Consider the following 23,989-nt stretch of genomic DNA (forward strand, 5'->3'; position numbering starts at 1 on the left):
GGTGGTTCAACACTTTATAATTCCATAAAGTTTCTTTTAAGATTTAATTTTTTTATTTGAGATATAAAGAGCAAGAGAGAGCAAGAGAAAGCAAGTAAGAGCTGCAGGGTATTGTGGCAGAGGGAGAAGCAGACTTCCTGCTGAGCAGAGAGCTCAACCCGGGGCTTGATTCCAGGACCACTGAGATCATGACCTGAGCTGAAGGCAGATGCTTAACCAACTGAGCCACCCAGGCACCCCTCTATGAAGTCTTTTAATGTAAGAAGGCTTCTCCATGTATAGTGTTTGTGAATTAATTGGATAACTTTTTTTCCTCAATCCAGAAAATCTCTCTTAAGCAACTCACAAATCATATTTTTAGATGCATAAATCACAAATTTCTCTAGGGGAAAACTACTCTATGACTTCAGTACCATTAAAGATGCAAAAAGAAGCCCCTGAGAAAGGAGTTGAGGGAAATTGGAAGGGGAGTTGAACCATGAGAGACTATGGACTCTGAAAAACAATCTGAGTGTTTTGAAGGGGCGGGGGGTGGGAGGTTGGGGGAACCAGGTGGTGGGTATTAGAGAGGGCATGGATTGCATGGAGCACTGGGTGTGGTGCGAAAACAATGAATACTGTTATGCTGAAAAAAATTAATTAATTTGAAAAATGTCTAAGGATGAGGCACCTGGGTGGCTCAGTGGGTTAAAGCCTCTGTCTTCGGCTCAGGTCATGATCCCAGGGTTCTGGGATCGAGCCCCACATCGGGCTCTTTGCTTAGCAGGGAGCCTGCTTCCTCCTTTCTCTCTGCCTGCCTCTCTGCCTACTTGTGATCTCTGCCTGTCAAATAAATAAATAAAATCTTAAAAAAAAATGTCTAAGGAAAAAAACAGAAGAAGAAGAAGCCCCTGAATCTCAGAAATTTAAGCAAATTGGTCATTTCTCTACATGGGAAACCATCTTAGAGTACTTTAAAAAGGCTATTAATCCTGCTTACAAACAAGCTCATGGACTCTGAGTCAGAAAAGTCATTGGAAATCATGTAGTTCAGAGGATGGCATACTTCTTCTGTAAAGGACTAGTTCTTAAATATTTGGGGCTTTTCAGGCCAAAACACTATCTCCTCAACTGTTGAAGGAACTGTTCCCCATGATGGGCCAATAGACCTTTTGCACTTCACTTTTTTACAATTTTAAAGCATGAAAGTCTTCCTTTGCTCTTGGGGCATACAGAAACAGAGAGTAGGCTGGATTTAGCTCACAGGGCTAATATTTCAATATTTCAATATTTCATCTAACTCATTTTTTTCTCTTAAACTAGGCTGTACTTACTTAGGGTGGTTGTTGAAAATACTTGGATATTCTAGCTTCTTTCCTTGACATCAAATTGTGAATGGGCATTCTTACTAATGGTACTTTCCCAAAGTAAACCACTAGGGAAATGTACAATGTATAGTGGTGGGGATAGCTTACCAAAAGGAGGACCACTTAAGAATTAAGTTTCATGACTACAGGCCCTACTTCTTTTAGAAACTGAAGGGGCTCCTTGCTGTGAACTATCCCTGCTCCCCTTAAACTCCCTATTTACCTTAAAATCCTCAAAATTTTACAATTCACATGCCTTGACTTCCTTTTTAAGTAATTTCATTAAGGATTAACATTAGTTACACAATGATACTTTTTACTAGAAAAGCACAGATTATGGAGAAAAAGCTTCCTATATAATATAGCTTGTTAATGAAACCCCTTCATTATTTTCCCATTCCCCATGCACTTGGGGGTTCACCTGGGAGTCATATTTTACACTCTGAGGCCTACATAACCCATGAGTCCATTTCATTTAGAACAATGGCTAATTAGGATACAACTGTATATTACAGGTGTGTGGCCATGGCACTGATGTCATCATATAAAGAAATGGTCTAATAAATCTCTTCATCTTAATAACTAAACTAATTTTTCAAGATTATAGAATGAAATTACAACTTAGTTCTATATAAGATGCAGTAAAATAGCAGATATAGATAAAGGAAAAACAAGGATATACACCTTTACACAGAGCTTTACAGGCTTGACTGAAAATTGGTTTAGTGTACAGTATAAAACAGTAGAGTAAAATAAGTCAAGCAGAGAAATACAATTATCATGTGGTTTTACTCATATGTGGAACATTAGGAATAGTGTGGAAGACCATAGGGGAATGGATGGAAAACTGAATGGGAAGAAATCAGAGAGGGAGACAAATTGTGAGAGACTTTGGACTCTGGGAAACAAACTGAGGGTTACAGAAGGGAGGGGGATTGGGGAGATGGGGTAAGCAGGTGATGGGTGTTAAAGAGGGCATGTGTTGTGATGAGCACTGGATTTTATATGCAACTAATAAATCATTGAACACTACATCAAAAACTAATGATGTTCTACTACGTGTTGACTAACTGAACATAATAAAAAAAACCTGTAGAATTAATATTCTGTAGAGGAAAGAAGCAATTGTCTAGAAAGAGGGGGCAACTTTATATAGATTCATTAGTTGGACACATTCATTTAACAATCTATTTGAATTTAGTTTTCACAACAATTTTTTTCTCTCAATTAAAATGTCTCAGTATTGTACAGAATTACAGTTCTCAGGAAAGGACAGTCTTGGAGATAAAGGTAGGTTAGCTTTTACAGGGTTCTAATTAATGAATTTGTAAATATCCTTCCCCTTCTTTTGATGCTAATTGAAGTTTAAATTAACTAGCAAAAATATATTTCAAAGTTGAAGTTTAATTAACTAGCAAAAATATATTTCAAAAAAAAAAGTGTCATCTCTAGAAAGTGGTATTACTGGGAAGAACACTTAAACTTTCTAATACTCTGTACCATCTTTGAAAGTATTCCTGCTAAAGAACATATTTGGTTTAGTATTCCAAAAGGCAGTCATAGTAGCCAAAACTTCAGGCAGTATGCCAATCCTAAATAAACACTGTGAATTCCATATTTACTGTATTTTCTGTTAGAGTTTTTTATCAATGTAGTAGAATATGTAGCTGCCCTAGGTTCTTTTCGAAAGAGCAGAAACATTATCTGTATAATTCCTCAGGTGGCCTGGTAGCCTGATAAATATAATACATGAAAATATATTAGTTACCAATTTATAAAGGCAAATATTATTTTATTAAGCATATATTATGTATAGTTGAATAAAATATTTTAATATTTTAAAAAATATTTTAATTATTTATTTAAGAGAAAGAGAGAGAATGAGCACAGTGGGGCAGAGGGAGAAGCAGACTCTCTCCCGAGCAGGGAGCCTGATGCAGTGCTTGATCCTGGGACTCCAGTATCCCGACCCGAGCAGAAGGCAGTGTTTAACTGAGCTACCCAGGCACCCCTTGAATAAAATCTGCTTATAGTTTTCTTCGCCCTTTAATTTTTATCTTGACTTTCAAGCTGATGAAAATTAATGAATTGCAATAATAATGGAAAAGCTATTAGTATGATTTGAGAATAGGAGTCAAAGAAATTCTACATAGTGACATGTTTTAGATCAATGTTTAGAAGCACCTGCAGTTTGTTATCTGTTTTCCCTAGGTTGTGCAAATGTCAATATTTTTCATGTTTGTTTGCCATGTACATCAACATTACCTTTCTATTTCTTATGTTAATCTTTTACATTTTATGTCTTTACCTGTTTTCATAGTGAGTGTTTTCTCTTAATCATTATCTCATGTGAGCTTCATAATTATCTGCTGAGACAGATTCCAAACCTTTTATTATAATCAATTGGAGAGTATATTAAATCTCATGGAATATTTTTTCTTATATCATATCTAAATTAATGTTGTAAGTCTATAATTTTTTGCTCAGTTTTCATTGAAAATGGAATAAAGCTTTTTGCATAGATAAAATTCATTTTGATCATTCTTCAACGTTCTCTTCTGTGATTGGACTCTTTCTTTACATAAAAGACATACTTATTAGGTGTGTTCTACTTTGAAGCTAACAGTGGAATATTAACAGTAATTATGATGCCTGTGAGAGTCCTTTTGGTTGAAAAGAACAAAATCCTATTCATACTAGCTTGAGCAAAACCGAAATGGTCTGATAAGAACTCAAGCCAGGGATCATGATTACCATGGAGAACTCAAGGGCAGAAAGTAAACACTTAGGAGGCACTGGAATCAAGAAAAATGTTTTCTTCTGTTTCTCTAGAGACATATGTTCTCTTGTTTCAACCTCCTTTATTTATGGCTGTTTTTTTCTTCACATTGTCTACACAATTGGCTTTTTTCTACTTCTGTAGGCATATGACAAACATTGTTTGTTTGTTTGCTTTGTTGTTGTTGTGGTGGTGGTGGTGGTGGTGCCTGAGATTGCCTATCCCCATTTCAGACAACCAGCAGAATAACAACAAGAATAACAAACAAACAAATAACTTCTGAATTCTAACTCTAAATCCCCAGGAAAGAGAATCTACCCCTATTTGGGTCAAATTCCAGCTTCATACAACCAAGGGACTGGGTAACAGAGTACCAATGCAGCATTGGAAATGACCATTAGTTCTTGGAAAAGTAGAGGCTAGGAAGCTATCTCATAATGTATCTATCATGTTCACGCTTATACTTAAATATTAGTTGTGAAGTTTTACTTTTTTGGAGAGGTTCTCACCATGACTTACCCTTAAGCACAAGTACTGCTAATTAAGTGGTATCTTCCCCTCAATCAAAATTCCTCAGTGTTCTGTGTTTCATGGTAAATCCACCTGAGAAAGTATAACTTGGTTTATGATTTATTTTGTTTTTGCTTTGCAGCCAATAACTACAATTAGTTCGTCAAGTGAACCTGTATTTACACTTCAACATGTGTCCCTTCCAATAGAAATAGCACCTGACAAATTTGAATATTTTTTCCTAAAAAGGCTCAATGCTCTAAGGTAAGCCTCACTAATAACCAGATCTACAAACATACCATATTAACTTGAAGTAGAATATAAAATTAGTTTATCTCCCACTACATTTTTAACATGATATTCAATTCCCAAAATAATGATGCATTAATTAGACAGGGACAAGAAAATAATACATTGCAAGGAAGTATCCTAGGCAAGCTGTCAGTTGTAATGGAGAACAGTTAATGTGAGGGTAAATTCAAGTAAGTGTAAAACCTGCTTACACTGATATTCTTCCAGTTTGTTCACAAGAATGTTGGTGGTGTTTCTTGCTTTCTACAGTCTAATATAAATATATACTCTATAATATTTTCCTACAGAGAGGTTTTCAACAAAGAAAACGTTTGACATTTAACATTTGATGAATATTTTTAAGGCATTCATGTTTGTCTTTTCTTCAAGTAATGAAAGAGCAGTTATGGTGTCACATGATGAAGGAAGCAAGTCTGAAACAGAAGCTTCAGACACAAAAATTTCTGAAACTTCAGCCAGTTCTTTGGACTATAAAAGTCTCCAGGACCTAACAATAATTGAAAATGACACCCCGCCACTGGACTCTGGCTCTGAAAGATGTGTGATTGATTCTGACTCTGATAGAGGCATTGGTTTGGAATCTGACTTAGAAGAACACTTAAAAGACTCTGAGTCAGTAATATGGGGAATGGACTCAGACTCAGAAAAATGCCCCATGGCCTCAAACTCAATGAAATACCTGCTAGAAGCAGAAAAATGCCAGATGGCTTCAGGACCTTTGAAAGATCTGATAGAGTCAGAACAACAACTAGAGGGAATTGAGCAATCTCAGATGGACTTTGACTCTTTGAAATACTGGATGGACTCGGATTCAGAAAAATACTTGGCAGACTCTGACTCTGAAAACTATGTGTTGAACTCTGACAATGAAAGATCAGAAATGGATTCAGACACAGAAAAATGTCCAATTGCTTCTGCATCTGTGAAACACCTGCTGAAGGCAGAAAAATGCCAAATTGCTTTAGATTCTGTAAAACGCCTGATGGAATCTGAAAAAAGACTGATGGAGACCAAACAAAGTTGGATGCTCTCTGATTCTAAGAGGGATGTAATGGACTCAGACATGGATAAGTACGGAATGGACTCAGCTTCTGCATCTGAGGTGCATCTGATGGGGGAAGAAAAACACCAGGAAAAGATTAGATCTAAGAGATATATGACAGACTCTGATTCTGAACCATGTGAGATGGACTCAGGCTCAGAAAGATATGGGCTAGCCTCATCAGCTATGGAACATGTCCTGGATGCCGGCACTGACATTGAGGGGCACTGGATGGATTCTTGGTCTGAAAAGCATACAATGGACTTAGATTCTGAAAGCCTGGGGATAGTCTCTGATTCTACAAAACACATGATGAAGCCTGAAGATTGCCAAAAGGCCTCTGACTTGGAAGGATTATGGATGGACTTCAGGTTTGAATCTAAAAGAGGCTTGGCTGATTCTGAAAGACAAAAATTGGACTTTGATAGCTGTCAGGATAGCTCTAGAAAATCTCAATTTAGGTCTGAAAGACTTCAGCATAGCTCTGAAAAATATAGAGATGATCTTCAAAAAAATGAGTTTGAAAGTGAAACACACATGATGGAGATGGAGAAGGAACAGTGTTTGATATTTGAAAATAAGAGACTTCAGATGGATGAAGGGAAGAAAAGATCACTCATGTGGTCTGACAGTGAACAAGAGCACAAGATTGTATCTGACAATGAAAGACACCACATTGACTCAGAAAATGAAGCACAAAGGCTAGGTGCTCGCAAAAAGGGTAATCGTCCTCAGGGTAAGCTTAAATGCATGTGGCTTTTGAAAGTAGCTTGTTTACAAGTGTAATTAATAATAGGATGACACTTTCAATATGTCAGTAGCGTTAACAGCTTTGGGCCTGAGAGCATTTCATAAGAAACTCAGAGAAAAGGCATTTTAATCCTAGATTTCCATTCAGTTTATTTTTACTTTTTTCATTTCTTAATTTAAATTCAATCAGACAACATATAGTACATATTAGGTTCAGATGTAGTGTTCAATAATTCATCAGTTGCATATAACACCCCATGCTTTTTTAAAAAATAGGCAAATACTTTCTGTCTGCCAGTGCTCGCTCTTTCTTTCTCTTTCTCCCTCTCTCTCTCTGACAAATAAATAATAAAATAAAAAATAGGGAAACCTGGCTGGCTCAGTCAGTAAAGCATGTGACTCTTGATCCTGGGGTTGGTTGTAAGCTCAATCTCCATGTTGGGTGTAGAAATTACTTAAAATAAAATCTTTATAAAAAATGAGGCAAATCATCTCTCTTCAGTTATCTGCTTCTTAAAAGAAGAAAAATTAGAGAATTATTAGCAAGGACAGTTATTGTGGCCTAGAAAACAACATGTTGAATTTTGTTCCCATTATTCTGGAATGGGTGAATAGAAATTGCCATAAACTTTTCCCCACTATTAGTTGCTGTGAAAAGAAGTATCCAAGTCTAACTATATAAACAACCAGCTTAACTTACTTTTCTCAAAATTTTTCTCAATTATTATAAAAATTATAAAATAATTATATATGATGATTACAAATATTTATAAAATAAAAAAATATTATAACAGCTTCATAATTTTCAATAAATAGTTGGCTTTTACCTTGTTAGTCACATTTACTTTATCACATTAAATTATAATTCTCCATTTCCTAAGCCATTGTATTAAGGTATGCTTAAGACAAAGGAACTATTATCATTTCAGAAAATGTTTTTCTTCATATTAAACATTTTCTACAGAGTCTTACAATTCAAGGCATGGGAAGAAAACTAAGAACTTGACCCCAAAACATTCATAAGAAAACTTCCCTCTGAAAATATAACAAGAAGTTTTGTGCTTCAATAGACTCCAGAGACTTTTCAAAAAATAGAGTATTTGAAATAATATATATTTAATGTATGATCAGTGTTTCCTATTTTAATATGCTATTTACACATAATTCTTTGAAATTATCCTATATAATACTGACTTCTCCATATCATATATTTTTAAAGTAGAGTAACACATGTGAACTCATTAAATGTGAATTCATTTACACATGTGAATTCTTTAAAACCTTACAGCAACCCTAGGAGGTCGGCACTATTATAATTTCTAGTTTACCAATGAAAAACTGAGGCACAAAGAAGTTATATAATTAACCAAAGTAACACAGTAAATTACAGGACATGAACCCATGCTTCAAAATCTATGTTGTTAAACATGAAGGTATACTATCTTTCAGCTAAGAAGAAAGTATTATCCCAATTTTACAGTGGACAACAGTAAAACAAAAATATTCAAGTGAGTTTTTCTGGACTTCAAAACGGTTTATCTGATTCCAGAGCCTGAGTTCTTAAGTTTAAGTATGTTACTTATATCTCTACTCTTGTTTAACTTTATGTTCTTCTACTTTAGAAAGAGCTACTACAGTACAGCATTATTATACCTGCTTCAAAAATGAGGAAACTGAGGCTCAAACAGACTACTTCCCTAAAGGTCACATAAGTAATTAGTGGTTAAGCTAGAGCATAGAAACTCCTAGTCTAGTGTTATCTCATCTACATCGGTGACTTCATGAAGTTTATAATCTAACAGAAAATATTACTCCACATGAAACCGGTCAATTAGTTACACTTTAGCTGAGCCCAATTTTTTTTTATAAAAGGCTTTGAAACATTTTAAATATTTGCAGTTAGACTGTATCTAATTTGTGGACTATTATTACTGCAAAACATGCATTGGGATATGGTCCATCCATAGGTGACACCTTTCATATATAAAACCAAAATTTTTCTAGCTGCATTCACCTATCTTCAGCTGTTATATGTTGAAAATATAAACTGATAGGTTAAATGTGATTTTTTCAATCCTAGAAATAAAGTTGAAGCCCATGGGTATAGAAAAATTACTCTTTGTGCTACTTGTGCTTACTCCCAAATGAACAATACACTCTTCTTTTTTTTTAATTTTTAATTTTTTAAAAAAATTTATTTGACAGAGAGAGATCACAAGCAGGCAGAGAGGCGGGGGCAGGGGGAGCAGACTCCCCACTGAGCAGAGAGCCTGATGCAGGACTCGATCCCAGGACCCTAAGATCATGACCTCAGCTGGAGGCAGAAGCTTTAACCCACTGAGCCACCCAAGCGCCCCCAATACAATCTTCTTAAAGTTAACTTGCACTGTGTCCCTTCTCTGGCTGTCATATGGTAAAGAGATAGGAAAAATGGCTTTACTGAATGTCCCAGGTCGAAAATTAAGGTGTTTTTTTTGTTGTTGTTGTTGTTCCTCTGACCATGGATTTTAAATGACAATAGGTTTTTTAAATGAATAGTTGGTTACAAAGCACGTGTTTTCTGAGATTAAGAGTCTCTTATGGTTTGTCTCCCTCCCCGGTCCTATCTTGTTGCTGAGGGGTGATGGGGAGGGATAGGGTGGCTGGGTTATGGACACTGGGGAGGGTACATGCTATGGTGAGTGCTGTGAATTGTGTAAGACTGGTGAGTCACAGACCTGTAGCCCTGAAGCAAATAATACATTATATGTTAATTTAAAAAACAGGTGTTTTTTAAGGATTTTATTAATTTATTTGAGCGAGAGGGAGTATGAGCAGAGGAGGGGCAGAGAGAGAGTGAGAATCAGGCTACCCACTGAGCAGGGAGCCAGAGGTGGGGGCTAAATCCCAGAACCCTGGAATCATGACCTGAGCCAAAGTCAGACATTTAAATGACTGAGCCACCTGGGCACCCCACAAAACACATTTTTATTTTATCTTTTTTTATAAAATGCCTTTCCTGAGAACAGTATAAAGCTTATTAATAATAACACATATATTCAACTTCTATGCTTATGTTATAATTATGTTTAGAATTTTTGGTATACTTTAAATTTTTATACCAAGTACTATCGTTTTTGCATTATTGAATTGAAGTCTCCATTGTTTGATATGAACATATTTCCATATCTTCTCACCCCCACACCCTGCCATAGCCTATTATTAGTCATTTTTAAAAAATATTTTTATTTATTTATTTGACAGACAAAGATCACAAGTAGGCAGAGAGGCAGGTGGCGGGGCAGGGAGGGGAGCAGGCTCTCTGCCGAGCAGGGAACCCAATGTGGGGCTCAATCTCAGGACCCTGAGATTATGACCTGAACCAAAGGCAGAAGATTTAACCCACTGAGCCTCCCAGGTGCCCCAGCTGTTTTTTTCATTAAAAAAAATTGTGGTAAACTATGCATAACATAAAACTTACCATCTTGACCTTTTTTAAAGTGTACAGTTCAATGGCATATACATTCATATTGTTGTACAACCAGTCTCCAGAACTTTTTTCATCTTGTGAAGCAAATTTTATACCCATTAAACAGTAACTTCCCATTTCCCTCTTTCCTCAGTCCCTAGCAACCACCATTCTACTTCCTTTCTCTATGATTTCTTTAAGTTTTTATTTAAGATCCAGTTGGCTAACATATGGTATAATATTAGTTTCAGTGTAATATTAATTTCACTAAATTACAATTTAGTGATTTAACACTTCATACAACACCTGGGGCCCATCACAAGTGCACTTATTAATCCCCATCACCTATTTAACCCATCCCCCTATCCACTTCCTGCTTATAGTTATCAGTTTGTTCTCTGCAGTTAAGAGTCTGTTTCTTGGTTCGCCACTCTTTTTTTCCCCTGTGCTGGTTTGTTTCCTTTCTCTATGATTTTGACTAAGCTTCTCATATAAGTATTTATTTCATGTACAATATTTTTGCCTCCGTTCTTTTAATCAGCATAATGTCCTTGAATTCATCCATGTTGTTGCATATGTCAGAATTTCCTTCCTTTTTAAGGATAAATAATATTCTATTATGTGGAGATACCAGATTTGTTTATCCATTCATCTGTCCCTGGATAGATGTTGGTGTTGTGTAGCTGCCATTTTCGGCTTTTGTGAACAATACCACTATGAATATGAGTGTGTAAACATCTCTTTGAGATCCTGCTTTCATTTGGGGGATATATAATCAAAGAATAATTGTTGAATCATATGATAATTACATTTTTTTTATTTTGGGGGGATTTGCCATTCTGTTTTCTATAATGGCTGTACTGTTTTACATTCACTCTAACGGTGCACAAGGTTTCCAATACCTATACCATTTCACATCCTCACAAACACTCATTTTTTGTGTTTTCGATAGTAATGATCTTAATGGGTGCTTCTTAGGCAATTGTACACCCAGTATTTCATTTATTAGGACAAAAACTGCCTACAGACTTTTTAGAGGAGGTGAACTTAGAATCTGCTGAATTTTTACATGAGGCAAATATATCACCAGTATATGGTAGAATTTTTTAAAAGATTTTATTTATTTTGAGAGAGTGAGAGGGGGGGAAGAGAGAGAGAGAGAGAGAGAGTGTGTGTGTGTGTGTATGTGGGGAGGGGCAGAGACAAAGGGAAAGAGATAATCTCAAGCAAACCCCCATGCTGAGCACAGAGCCCAGTGCAGGGCTTGATTCCACAACACGGATCATGACCTGAGGAGAAATTAAGTCAGGGGCTGAACCCACTGAGCCACCTAGGCACCCCTATGGCAGGATATAGTTAACTTAGTTTTCAATATTACTATAATAAACTCCATGAAAATTGGGAAGAGGATCCCCATTACTAACAGATATAATATTTGAAGAAAAATAGTATTATCAGAAATATTTTTTTCACTGCAGAATCATACAAACTTTTCCTTTCTACAATCTTATTTTATTAGGAATTGGAAAATAATGGAGTCTTTTTAATATGTTAACAGGTTTTTGGAGGTCTGTTTTCCTGTCACCTCCATTTAGCCAAAGAAAGGAAACTGAAGAACAAAATACTGTACAACAAATTGATAACCAAGGTGAGTATATTCAATGGAAATTGCCTAAGGATTTTATATATTTTCTGTCAATATTTGGAAAATTTAAGTCAGGATTTATTGTATCAGGGATCCCCAAGGAAATATCCAGACACAATCATTCTTTAGGAGGATTCACTGGACTCGGAATATAGTAGTACTCAAGGTTAAAATTTTCTACAGCAAAAGATCATACAATATCAACCTTTTGTCTGTACTGTCATTTGCAAATATCTTCTCCCATTCCATGGGTTGCCTCTTTGTTTTTTTGACTGTTTCCTTTGCTGTGCAGAAGATTTTGAATTTGATGAAGTCCCAAAAGTTTATTTTCTCTTTTGTTTCCTTTGCCTTGGGAGACATATCTTGAAAGAAGTTTCTGTGGCTGATATCGAAGAGATTACTGCCTATGTTCTCCTCTAGGATTCTGATGGATTCCTGTCTCACGTTGAGGTCTTTTATCCATTTTGAGTTTATCTTTGTGTACGGTGTAAGAGAATGGTCGAGTTCATTCTTCTACATATAGCTGTCCAGTTTTCCCAGCACCATTTATTGAAGACACTGTCTTTTTTCCACTGTATATTCTGCACAGCAAAGGAAACAGTCAAAAAAACAAAGAGGCAACCCACGGAATGGGAGAAGATATTTGCAAATGACAGTACAGACAAAAGGTTGGTCTCCAAAGGCAAAGGAAACAAAAGCGAAAATAAACTTTTGGGACTTCATCAAAATCAAAAGCTTCTGCACAGCAAAGTAAACAGTCAAAAAAACAAAGAGGCAACCCACGGAATGGGAGAAGATATTTGCAAATGACAGTACAGACAAAAGGTTGATATCCAGGATCTATAATGAACTCCTCAAACTCAACACACATGAAACAGGCAAACATATCAAAAAAGGGGCAGAAGATATGAACAGACACTTCTCCAATCAAGACATACAAATGGCTATCAGACACATGAAAAAATGTTCATCATCATTAGCCCTCAGGGAGATTCAAATTGAAACCACATTGAGATATCACCTGACACCAGTTAGAATGGCCAAAATTAACAAAACAGGAAACAACATGTGTTGGAGAGGATGTGGAGAAAGGGGAACCCTCTTCCACTGTTGGTGGGAATGCAAGTTGGTGCAGCCTCTTTGGAGAACAGTGTGGAGATTCCTCAAGAAATTAAAAATAGAGCTTCCATATGACCCTGCCATTGCACTCCTGGGTATTTACCCCAAGGATACAGATGTCGTGAAAAGAAGGGCCATCTGTACCCCAATGTTTATAGCAGCAATGGTCACGGTCGCCAAACTGTGGAAAGAACCAAGATGCCCTTCAATGGACGAATGGATAAGGAAGATGTGGTCCATATACACTATGGAGTATTATGCCTCCATCAGAAAGGATGAATACCCAACTTTTGTAGCAACATGGACGGGACTGGAAGAGATTATGCTGAGTGAAATAAGTCAAGCAGAGAGAGTCAATTATCATATGGTTTCACTTATTTGTGGAGCATAACAAATATCATGGAGGACAAGGGGTATTAGAGAAGAGAAGGGAGTTGGGGTAAATTGGAAAGGGAGGTGAATCATGAGAGACTATGGACTCTGAAAAACAATCTGAGGGGTTTGAAGTGGTGGGGGGGTGGGAGGTTGGGGTACCAGGTGGTGGGTATTAAAGAGGGCACGGATTGCATGGAGCACTGGGTGTGGTGAAAAAATAATGAATACTGTTTTTCTGAAAATAAATAAATTGAAAAAAATTTTTTAAAAAAAGGTTAATATCCAGGATCTATAATGAACTCCTCAAACTCAACACACACAAAACAGGCAATCATAGAAAAAAATGGGCAGAAGATATGAACAGAGGCTTCTCCAATGAAGACATACAAATGGCTATCAGACACATGAAAAAAATGTTCATCATCACTAGCCCTCAGGGAGATTCAAATTAAAACCACATTGAGATATCACCTTACACCAGTTAGAATGGCCAAAATTAACAAGACAGGAAACAACATGTGTTGGAGGGGATGTGGAGAAAGGGGAACCCTCTTACACTGTTGGTGGGAATGCAGGTTGGTTCAGCTTCTTTGGAGGACAGTGTGGAGATTCCTCAAGAAATTAAAAATAGAACTTCCCTGTGACCCTGCCATTGCACTTCTGGGTATTTACCCCAAAGATACAGATGTAGTGAAAAGAAGGGCCATCTGTACCCCAATGTTTATAGCAGCAATGGCCACGGTCGCCAAACTATGGAAAGAACCAAGATGCCCTTCAACAGACGAATGGATAAGGAAGATGTGGTCCATATACACTATGGAGTATTATGCCTCCATCAGAAAGGACGAATACCCAACTCTTGTAGCAACATGGACGGGACTGGAAGAGATTATGCTGAGTGAAATAAGTCAAGCAGAGATAGTCAATTATCATATGGTTTCACTTATTTGTGGAGCATAAAAAGTAGCATGGAGGACATGGGGAGTTACAGAGGAGAAGGGAGTTGGGGGAAATTGGAAGGGGAGGTGAACCATGAGAGACTATGGACAGTGAAAAACAATCCGAGGATTTTGAAGGGGCGGGGGGTGGGACGTCGGGGTACCAGGTGGTGGGTATTATAGAGGGCACGGATTGCATGGAGCACTGGGTGTGGTGCAAAAATAATGAATACTGTTATGCTGAAAATAAAAAAATAAATTAAAAAAAATATCATACAAAAAAATAAAATCAGTAATGAGAAAAGGCACATAGAGTGAAAATTAACAGAAACTAGGTACAAGGTTCCAAGAGTCCTTTCCCAGTGGAGTCATGCAAGATTCATTTAATTTATCCACCAAGTTATAACAACACATATGAGATGCTGTGTGCTAGGGAAACTCATTCGTTTGTCAGTATCCAGAGCAGGTTTTTTTTTTTTTTTTTTTTTTTTTGGAAAAATATCTCTTCCTGAGATAATTCATCCATTCAACTATGTAATTCAGTGCCTTTTTAAAATTTTTTTATATTTTTTAAAAAGAATTTATTTATTTATTTGACACACAGAGATCACAAGTAGGCAGAGAAAGAGAGGGAAGCAGGCTCCCTGCTAAGCAGAGATCCCAATGTGGCTTGATCCCAGGACTCTGGGATCATGATCTGAGCCGAAGGCAGAGGCTTTAACCCACTGAGCCCCCCAGGCGCCCCAAAAATGTAGCTCTAATTCAGTGGTTTTTAAGTATACTCACAGATACGTGCAATCATCACAACAGTCCCTTTGGAAAAAATTTATCACCATAAAAGATAACCCTGTACCCTCTAGTTCTCATCTGCCTACCCTTCCCATTCCCCCTAGCCCTAAGGAACCACTAATATGCTTTGTCTCTATAGATTTCCCTATCCTGGACCTTTTATATGAGTGGAATAATATGAAACATGACCCTGTGAAACTGCATTCAATCAATTAGTATAATGGTTTCAAGGTTAATCTATAAAGTAGCATGTTTTCATTTCTCTTAAATATATGCATAGGAGAGGAATTGCTGAATTACATGGTTACTACATGTTTAATTGCTTGAAGAATTGCTAAGCTGTTTTCCAAAATTACAATATAAATTTATACTTCCACCATCATTTTATGAGGATTCCTATTTCTCCACATCCTTGTAAACACTTTTCACTATCTGACTTTTAAAAAAATATTTATTTAGTTATAACATACATGAATGGGGGGAGGCAGAGGGAGAAGCAGAGAGAGCATCTCAAGTAGACTCTATGCTGGGCACATAGGTGGACATGGGGCTTGCTCTCATGACCCTCAAATCATGACTTAAGCTGAAATCACACTGAAATCAGACACTTAACCAACTGAGCCACCCAGGTGCCATATTGACTTTAAATTTTAGCCATTCCAGTTGGTATGAAATCTTATTTCATTGATTATATTGATTTATATTTTTCTAATGACTAATAATGTTGATCATATTTTTATGTGCTTTTTGACCAGTGTACATCTTCCTTGGATAAATGTGTATTTAGTTTCTCCTTTGTACTCTTATATTTTATTATTTTTTGTTTTTGAGTTATAGGAATTCTTTATATATGCTAAATACATGTTTTTTATCATATATATAATTTGCAAATATGTTAGACCATTCTTTGGATTTTCTTTTTAGTTTTTGATGGTGTCCTTTGCAATACAAAACTTTTAAACTTTAATGTAGACCAAATTATTGTTTTCCTTTTCCTGCTCATAATTTGGGTGTCATATCTAAGAATCATTTGCCCAATCCAAGATTGTGAAGATTTATAGCTATATTAATTTCTAATAATTTTATGCTTTTAGTTCTTATGTTTAGTTATTTCATGCATTTTGAGTTAGTTTTTCTCTATGGTGTGATGTGAGGGAACAATTAATTCTTTTGCATGTGATTGTCCATTTGACTCAATACCACTTGTTGAAGAGACTATTTTTCTCCATGGAATGTACTGGCTCCTTGTCAAAAATCCATGGTTTTATTTCTGGATCTCAGTTTTAGTCCCTTGATCTGTAGGCCTGTCTTTGTGCCATTACCACACTGTCTTACCTTTGCTTTATAATGTGTTTTGAAACCTGGAAGTATATATACTCCTACTTTGTTCTTTTTTAGGACTGTTTTGGCTATGTTAGGTCCATTACAATCACAGTCAAGTGAAATTCTGATAGAGATTGTGTTGATCTGTAGATTAATTTGTAAAGTATTACCATTTAACAATATTAAGTCTTCTGATCCACAAACATGGAATGTTTCCCATTAATTTAGATCCTTTAAAAATTTCTTTCAATAATGTTTTATACTTTTTAAAGTATGGTTTTTGAACATATTTTATTAAATTTGTTGGAAATTTTTAATTTTTAATGCTATTATAAATGGAATTTTTAATTTTATTCAAATATTCTTCATTGCAAGTATATAGAAATAAAATTGATTTTTTTCAAGTTTTTTATTTAAATTCCAGTTAGTTAACATACAGTGTAATATTACTTTCAGATATAAAATTTAGTGACTCATCACTTACATACAACACCCAGTGTTCATCACAAGTGCCTTCCTTAATACCCCTCAAACATTTAATCTTCTCCTCATCTGCCTCCTCTCCAGTAATGTTTAGTTTGTTCTCCTTAGGTATAAGTGTCTTCTGGCTTGCTGTTTTTTTCAGTAAGTTCCTCTGTTTTGTTTCTTAAATTCCATACGTGAGTAAAATCATATGGCATTTGTCTTTCTTCAACTGACTTAGTTAACATTATACTCTCTAGTTCCATCCATATTGTTGAAAATGGCAAGATATCATTCTCTTTTATGGCTGAATAATATTCATATACACACACACCCCCCACATCTTCTGTATTCATTCGTCAATCATTGGACATTTGGGCTATTTCCATAATTTGGCTATTGTTATAAAAATACTACTGCTATAATAATGCTGCTATAACAATAATGCTGCTATAAATCTCAGGGAGAATGTGCCCCTTCGAATTAGTATTTTCATATCCTTTGGTTAAATTTCTAGTAGTGTAATTGCTAGATCATAGGGTAGTTCTACGTTTAACTTTTTGAGGAAACTCCATACTGTTTTCCAGAATGGCTGCACCAGTTTGCATTACCACAATGTAAGAAGGTTCCCCTTTATCCACATTGTCTCCAACACCTGTTGCTTCCTGTGTTGTTAATTTTAGCCATCATGACAGGTGTAAAGTGATATCTCATTATAGGTTTGGCTTGTATTTCCCTCATAATGAGTGATATTGAGCATTTTTCATGTGTCTTTTAGCCATCTATATGTCATCTTTGGAGAAATATCTCTTCATGTCTTCTGCCCATTTATTAACTGGATTATTTGATTTTTTTGTTTGTTGAGTTTTATAAATTCTTTATATATTTTGGATATTAACACTTTATTGAGTATATCATTTGTAAATATTTTCTCCTATTCAGTAGGTTGCCTTTTAATTGAGTTGATTGTTTCCTTCCTGTACAAAAGTTCTTTATTTTGATGATGTCCCAATAGTTTATTTTTGCTTTTATTTCCCTTGCCTCTGGGGACATAGCTAGAAAAAAAACTTCCTACAGGTAGTGTCAAAGAAGTTACTGCCTGTGTTCCACTCTAGAATTTTCATAGTTTCCTGTCTCACATTCAGGTCTTTTATCCATTTTGATTTTGTTTTTTGTATAGTGTAAAAATGTTGTCCAGTTTCAATCTTTTGCATGTTGCTGTCCAGTTTTCTCAACACCATCTGTTGAAGAGACTGTCTTTTTTCCATTGGATATTCTTTCCTGTTTTCTTGAATATTAATTGACCATATAAATGTGGGTTCATTTCTGGGTTTTCTCTTCTTTTCCATTGAACTATGTGCCTGTTTTTGTGCCAATACCTTACTGTTCTGATCACTACAGCTTTGTAAAATAACTTAACGTCCGGAATTGTGATGCCTCCAGCTTTGCTTTTCTTTTTCAAGATTGCTTTGACTAGTTGGCATCTTCTTTGGTTTCATATAAACTTTAGGATTGTTTGTTCTTGCTCTGTGGAAAATATTGTTGGTATTTTGATAAGGATTACATTAAATGTATAGGTTGCTTTGGATAGTATATTTAGGTTCAAAATGTGTTTCTTGTAAACAGCATATGGATGGGTTCTATCTTTTTATACAGTCTGCAACCCTGTGCTGTTTTATGGGAGCATTTAAGTCATTCACATTGAGAGGGATTATTGAAAGATAAGTTTTTATTGACATGTTGCCTGTGAAGTCCTTGTTTCTATTGATTGTCTCTGTAAATTTCTGTTCTATGTCACTCTTGGGTTCTTTCTTCTTTTATAGAACCCCCCTTTAATATTTCTTGTAATGCCAGCTTGGTAGTCACATAATTTTTTAGTCTTTTCCAGCCTTAGAAGTTCTTTATCACCATGACCAGGTAGGATTTATCCATGGGATGCAAGGGTGGTTCAACATTCACAAATCAATCAGTATGATAGAACAAATCAATAAGAGAAGAGAGAAGAACCTTGAAATAACATGGTCCTTTCAATTGATGCAGAAAAAGCATTTGACAGGATATAGCATCCATTCCTGATTAAAATGATTCAGAGTATAGGGATAGAGGGAACATTCCTCAACTTCATGAAATCTGTCTATGAAGATCCACAGTGAATATCAACCTCAATGGGGAAAAACTGACAGCCTTCTCTTTGAGACAGGAACACGACAAGGATGTCTCTCCATCCATTCTGAATGTCAGCCTTGCCAGATAACTGCAAGGCTATCTGTTCTTGGCTGCGTGTTCTTCTCATTTAGTGCCCTGAATATCTCTTGCCAGCCCTTTCTGGCTTGCCAGGTTTCTGTAGACAGGTCTGATGTTATTCTTATGTTCCTCCCTCTCTATGTAAGGAATCTCTTCCCCCTAGTGCCTTAAGACATTTTCTCTGAATTTATGATTCATGAATTTCACAATTATATGTCTGGAGGTCTTTCTACCCTCATTGATCTTGGGGGGTGCCCTCTCTGCCTCTAGGATATGAACATTTGTTCTGTTCCCCAGATTAAGAAAATTCTCATCTAAGATTTGCTCAACTTTGTCTTCTAGTCCTCTCTTTCTCTCCACCCATCAGGTATCCCAATAATTCTGACACTGGAAGGTTTCATGGCATCCTTTATTTCTCCAATGCTGTTTTCATGACTTCCAATCTGTTTGTTCCAGCCTTCTCTCAATCATTCTTTTCTATTAGTTTGTCTTCTAGACCACTAATTCAAACTTCTGCTTCATTTACCCCAGCTGTTAGAGTATTTAGATTAGATTGGATTTTATTGATAACATTTCCAAATTCTGCTAGATTAGCTCTCACTTCCGCCCTTAGAGATTCTATGTTGCCACTAATGGTTTTCTCTGACCTAGCCATTGTCTAGATAACTGTTAACCCTGGTTTCTGTTTCCAACATATTATTTATATCCATATATAATAGTTCTCGGCAGAGGTCACAGTCTCTGAAACTTTCCTCTGTTGAGTGTGCTTCCTCCTAGTCATTCTGATGAGAGGTGGTTGAGAGGACGTATAGCTGAAAATACCAAGCACGATCCGGGCAAGATGAACCCTGGAAAGTTTTGGAGCAATTGGAATTCACCACCAAAAGGAGGGAAAAAAGAAAAAAGAGAGAAAAAAAGCCAAAATGAGCCCCAACAATAAGATTTATAAGGTACAAAAAAAAAAAAAAGAAGAACAAACAAAAAGACCAACAAAAGAAAAAGAAAAGGGAAAAGCCCAGCCAAATGAATCCCAAGAATAAGATTTATAAGGTTCAAAAACAAAAACAAACACACAGAAACACTGACAAAAGAGTAAGACGGGAAAGTGGTTATAAACCCTCGATGTGGGCAAGGTAGATTATTTCAGTTTTTCTTGGGTGCACCTTGTTATCTTTGTTAGAGGACTCAACTTGCCAGAGATACAGGGAGATTAAAACTGGTGTAGATAGATAGATAGATAGATAGATACAGGTAGTATTGAATAGGGGAAAAGGACTACCTTGAACTTATAGCTATACATATAAAAGGAAAAATAAACAAAAGTCTCTGTATGAAAAGAGTTCAAGTTAAAAAGTTGCTATGGAATATGTTGTTTTAAACATCCAGTTGAAATGTTAAGTAGGTTACAAAAATAAAAGAATGAGAATCATGAGAGCAAATTTTTAAAAAGAGAAAATTTGTAACTATGAAATATACAGGCTGTGGGGCAATACTGGGAGCTTAATGTAGTGTTCTCCCCTGATGCTGGGGTTTTAAAGTTTTATGGGGACCCTGTGATTGTTTTCCTCTTGTTCTTTTGGCTTGTCTTCTAGGGAAGGGGACTGCCTCGTTGTTTTTCAGTCAGTCTTGCTTGGGCTGAGTTGCCCTACCCCCTATCACAGAGCTGGGCTCTGTGGAAACTGGTTTTTCAGGCTTTTGTTCTCTGGATGTTTTTGTCCTTTTATGTCTTTTTGTGCCTTTTTGGAGGGTCAGAGCAAAGTAAGCTGTCCACACCCAGACCTCCTCCTCAGAAAGAAGCCATAGTCTGCTCCTCTCTGGATGGTCCAGAACACACAGATTTCCCCTCTGCGAACTCCGCTGAGCCATCAATCTCCCACAGGCGATGTGCACCCCCAGCCACTGTCTCAGTGGTTGCCCAAGGCCTGCACTTGTCTCTGTACCCCCATGCTACCAAAATCGTGAGAGATACTGGTCTGGGCAAGCCTGGTCCTGGTGTCTGCTGTTTCTGACACTGCTGTCTGGAGCCCATGTCCATACTGAGTACACTCAGCCCCAATGGCAGTGGAGGCAACTGAGATAGCTGTGGTGGCCGCGGACCCAGTGACTGCTAACTGCAGCCCCTGCTGGGCTTTCTCAGGTGCAGGAGGGTATTGGCTATGGCCATCCTGGGACCGTGGGCTTAAGTTCATGCCTGGAGTCGTCCAATCCCAACAATTGTTCCTTACATCTCTTTCTTCTGTTTGAGTGCTATTATTAATCCCTTCCTGTTTCTCATCCACCAGTCTCCAAGCTAATGCTGGTCCCCAAGCACAAGGCACTTTTGCACTGGAGTATTACTTTCCAATGGGTTGCTTCTGGTGGCTCCCTCACCCTTCTGTTTATCCTCCAATATCAATCTGTGCACTCCCAGCTACTCTGTACCTCTCCACTGATGATCCTCTGCCCCTGTAGAGATCCAGAAGTGTATAATCTTACATCTCAGGCTGATTTCATGGGTGTTCAGAGTGCTCTGGTAGACACCAGTTGAAATAGGGTCTCCTACTCCTCCACCATCTTGCCCCTCATTCTGCCAATGAATTATTATTAAATGATTTATCTCCTAAAGTATAAGATTTATGAATCTGGTATAGAAATATAAGATAAATGACCACCTTTCATTTTTTATGTCTTAATAAGCTCTAGAGGACAGAAGAAAATTTAGGATCATGGCCTCCTTTTGAAATATCAAATAGTAATAATCTATCAAAAGAAATGGTATTTTTTTCCTTAGCCCAGACTTGTGTTCTATTGTGAATGCCAAAGTAAAACTTTATTATATTTTTTGTTATTCTTGCTCATGTTTTATTCTTCTCTTTCTAGCAGTATCCAGAATTCAACTTGTAAAATATCTGAGTGGTGACAAGAGTGTGAGATCTAAAGAGGTATCTCCAAAGTTCAGTGACAAGCAAAAATCACAGGAAAAGTTAAAGCAAAAGCACAGACACAGCCTTTCTCCAATTCCAAACATAGTCATGGATACCAAGCATCACAGAAATGTCAGGCACAAAACTTCAGTATGTAAAATTCATTGCAAGGACTACAGATTCCCACAAAGTTTTCAGAGTTCCCAGTCTCAAATGAATCCTATTCCTCCTTTAAATGTTGAAGATTATACCTCTGAAGACTTAGCATCTCTCTGCCATCCTGTGTCCATGAGCTCTTGGCCTGATGTATGCCCCAAGACTCACAGAAACAACACATATTCTTTGGACACTGGAGCTCCTATATGTTCCAAATGTTTCGTGGAAATCAATAATTCTTTTCATAAATGTCTTGTAAATTCTGATGATGATTCAGACCGTGACTATACTTTACATCTCCAAATTCCCTTGGATTCTAAATATTCTCTGAGCCCCAAATCTATTAGACATCGTAAGACTTCTCGGAATAGCCCTTTATCTCGATCCCTGGATCCTAAACATCCTGTGGGCATCCACTGTCCTTTACATCGAGAGGATTCTAAATATTCCTTGGGTTCAACTTCTTATTTACATTGTGAAAGTTGCTCAGCTCTTCAAAATCTCATAGGCTCTACTGTTACCAGTACCTTTCCCATGAATCCTCAAAATACCCTGGGCTACCATAGTACCCCTGGCTCAGACAGTGTTACTGACACCAGCAATGTTCCTGGCCTTGAAAATGAGGGCAAGTTTAACCTTACCACTAAAATTGAAAATGAGGTCAATCCTGACAATGAAATTAAATTAATGAGTGCTGGAAATCTCAACATTAAGGCCAATGCCAAAGAGAAGCCTCTTAAAGATGAGACAGACCATGAAGAAGAGACAGACTCTGAAAATGAAAGAGATCCTGAAGATGAAGTAGATTCTGAGGATGACAACACCAAAGATAAGAAAGATCCCAAAGATAAGTCTGACCCTGATGACAGTGATCCCAAAGATAGCAATGCTGAAAAAGATGCAGACACAGACAATGGATCTGATCCCAGTGGTGATGTTGACCCTACAAGTGGAGCTGATTCCAACAGTGATGGTGATTCTAACAATGGAACTGATTCTAACAGTGAACATGACTCTAACCTTGATAATTCCACTAACAATGATGTTAACTCCAAATATAGCACAGATTCTGATGGGAAAAAACACACCAATAATTCAGACAGTACCTCTGGCCTAAACAGTGGTGTTGATCCAGAATGTACTGCTAATAGCAACAATGGTCTTAATACAAACTATACTTCTGGGTTCCAAAATGGAACTGGCCTGGACTACACTTCTGATTCCATTAATGGTGCTGGCTTCAACAACAGACCTGGTTCTAAAATCAATAGATCTGGCTCCCAAAACAATGCCTCTGACCCTCAAAATATCCGATCAGGCCCCAACTGCCCTGAGTCCATTAACAATGACTCTGGCCCCAACATCAGTTGTCCTGGCCCCAATAACAATGGCCCTGACTTTAAAATAGACCCTGGCTCTAACTCTAATCTCAGGCCTAGTAATACTACAAGTCAAAGTAGTGCAATTAGGTCTAACAAGTATGCTGATTCCAGGTATGATACAAAACCCACCATTGCTACTGACCACAACTATACAGCTGTCCCAAACTGTGACTCAGATCTTGACTGTGTCTCAGGATTCATCCATGCAGTAAATGCTAGCCTCCTACCCAGTGTCAACTATATTGCTAGAAACAGTTATGCTGCCAAACCTAGCTCTACAGCTACCACTGTCAATGCCATTGACACTAGCAATACAACCAGTTGTAGTGGTGCTATTAACCCTAGCTATACTCCTGGCACCACCTGTGCCTCAGGCACTAACCATGACCTTAGATTAACTCATGTCTTTGGATCCAATCTTGTCACCAACACAAATGATGATGCCATAAATATCCATAATGTTCAT

General features: G+C 37.0%; 1 protein-coding gene across 1 annotated transcript in view; it reads left to right on the forward strand.

Annotated features, from left to right (window-relative positions):
• Positions 1-23,989, forward strand: part of LOC116583220 — a 258,959-nt gene that overhangs the window by 228,095 nt on the left and 6,875 nt on the right. The window contains exons 10-13 of the mRNA XM_032331251.1: positions 4,778-4,899; positions 5,317-6,725; positions 11,746-11,835; positions 21,942-23,114. Coding sequence (XP_032187142.1) covers positions 4,778-4,899; positions 5,317-6,725; positions 11,746-11,835; positions 21,942-23,114 — 2,794 coding nt within the window. The remainder of the gene's footprint in view (positions 1-4,777; positions 4,900-5,316; positions 6,726-11,745; positions 11,836-21,941; positions 23,115-23,989) is intronic.

Source organism: Mustela erminea, chromosome X, assembly GCF_009829155.1.
Source record: "Mustela erminea isolate mMusErm1 chromosome X, mMusErm1.Pri, whole genome shotgun sequence".
NCBI lineage: Eukaryota > Metazoa > Chordata > Mammalia > Carnivora > Mustelidae > Mustela > Mustela erminea.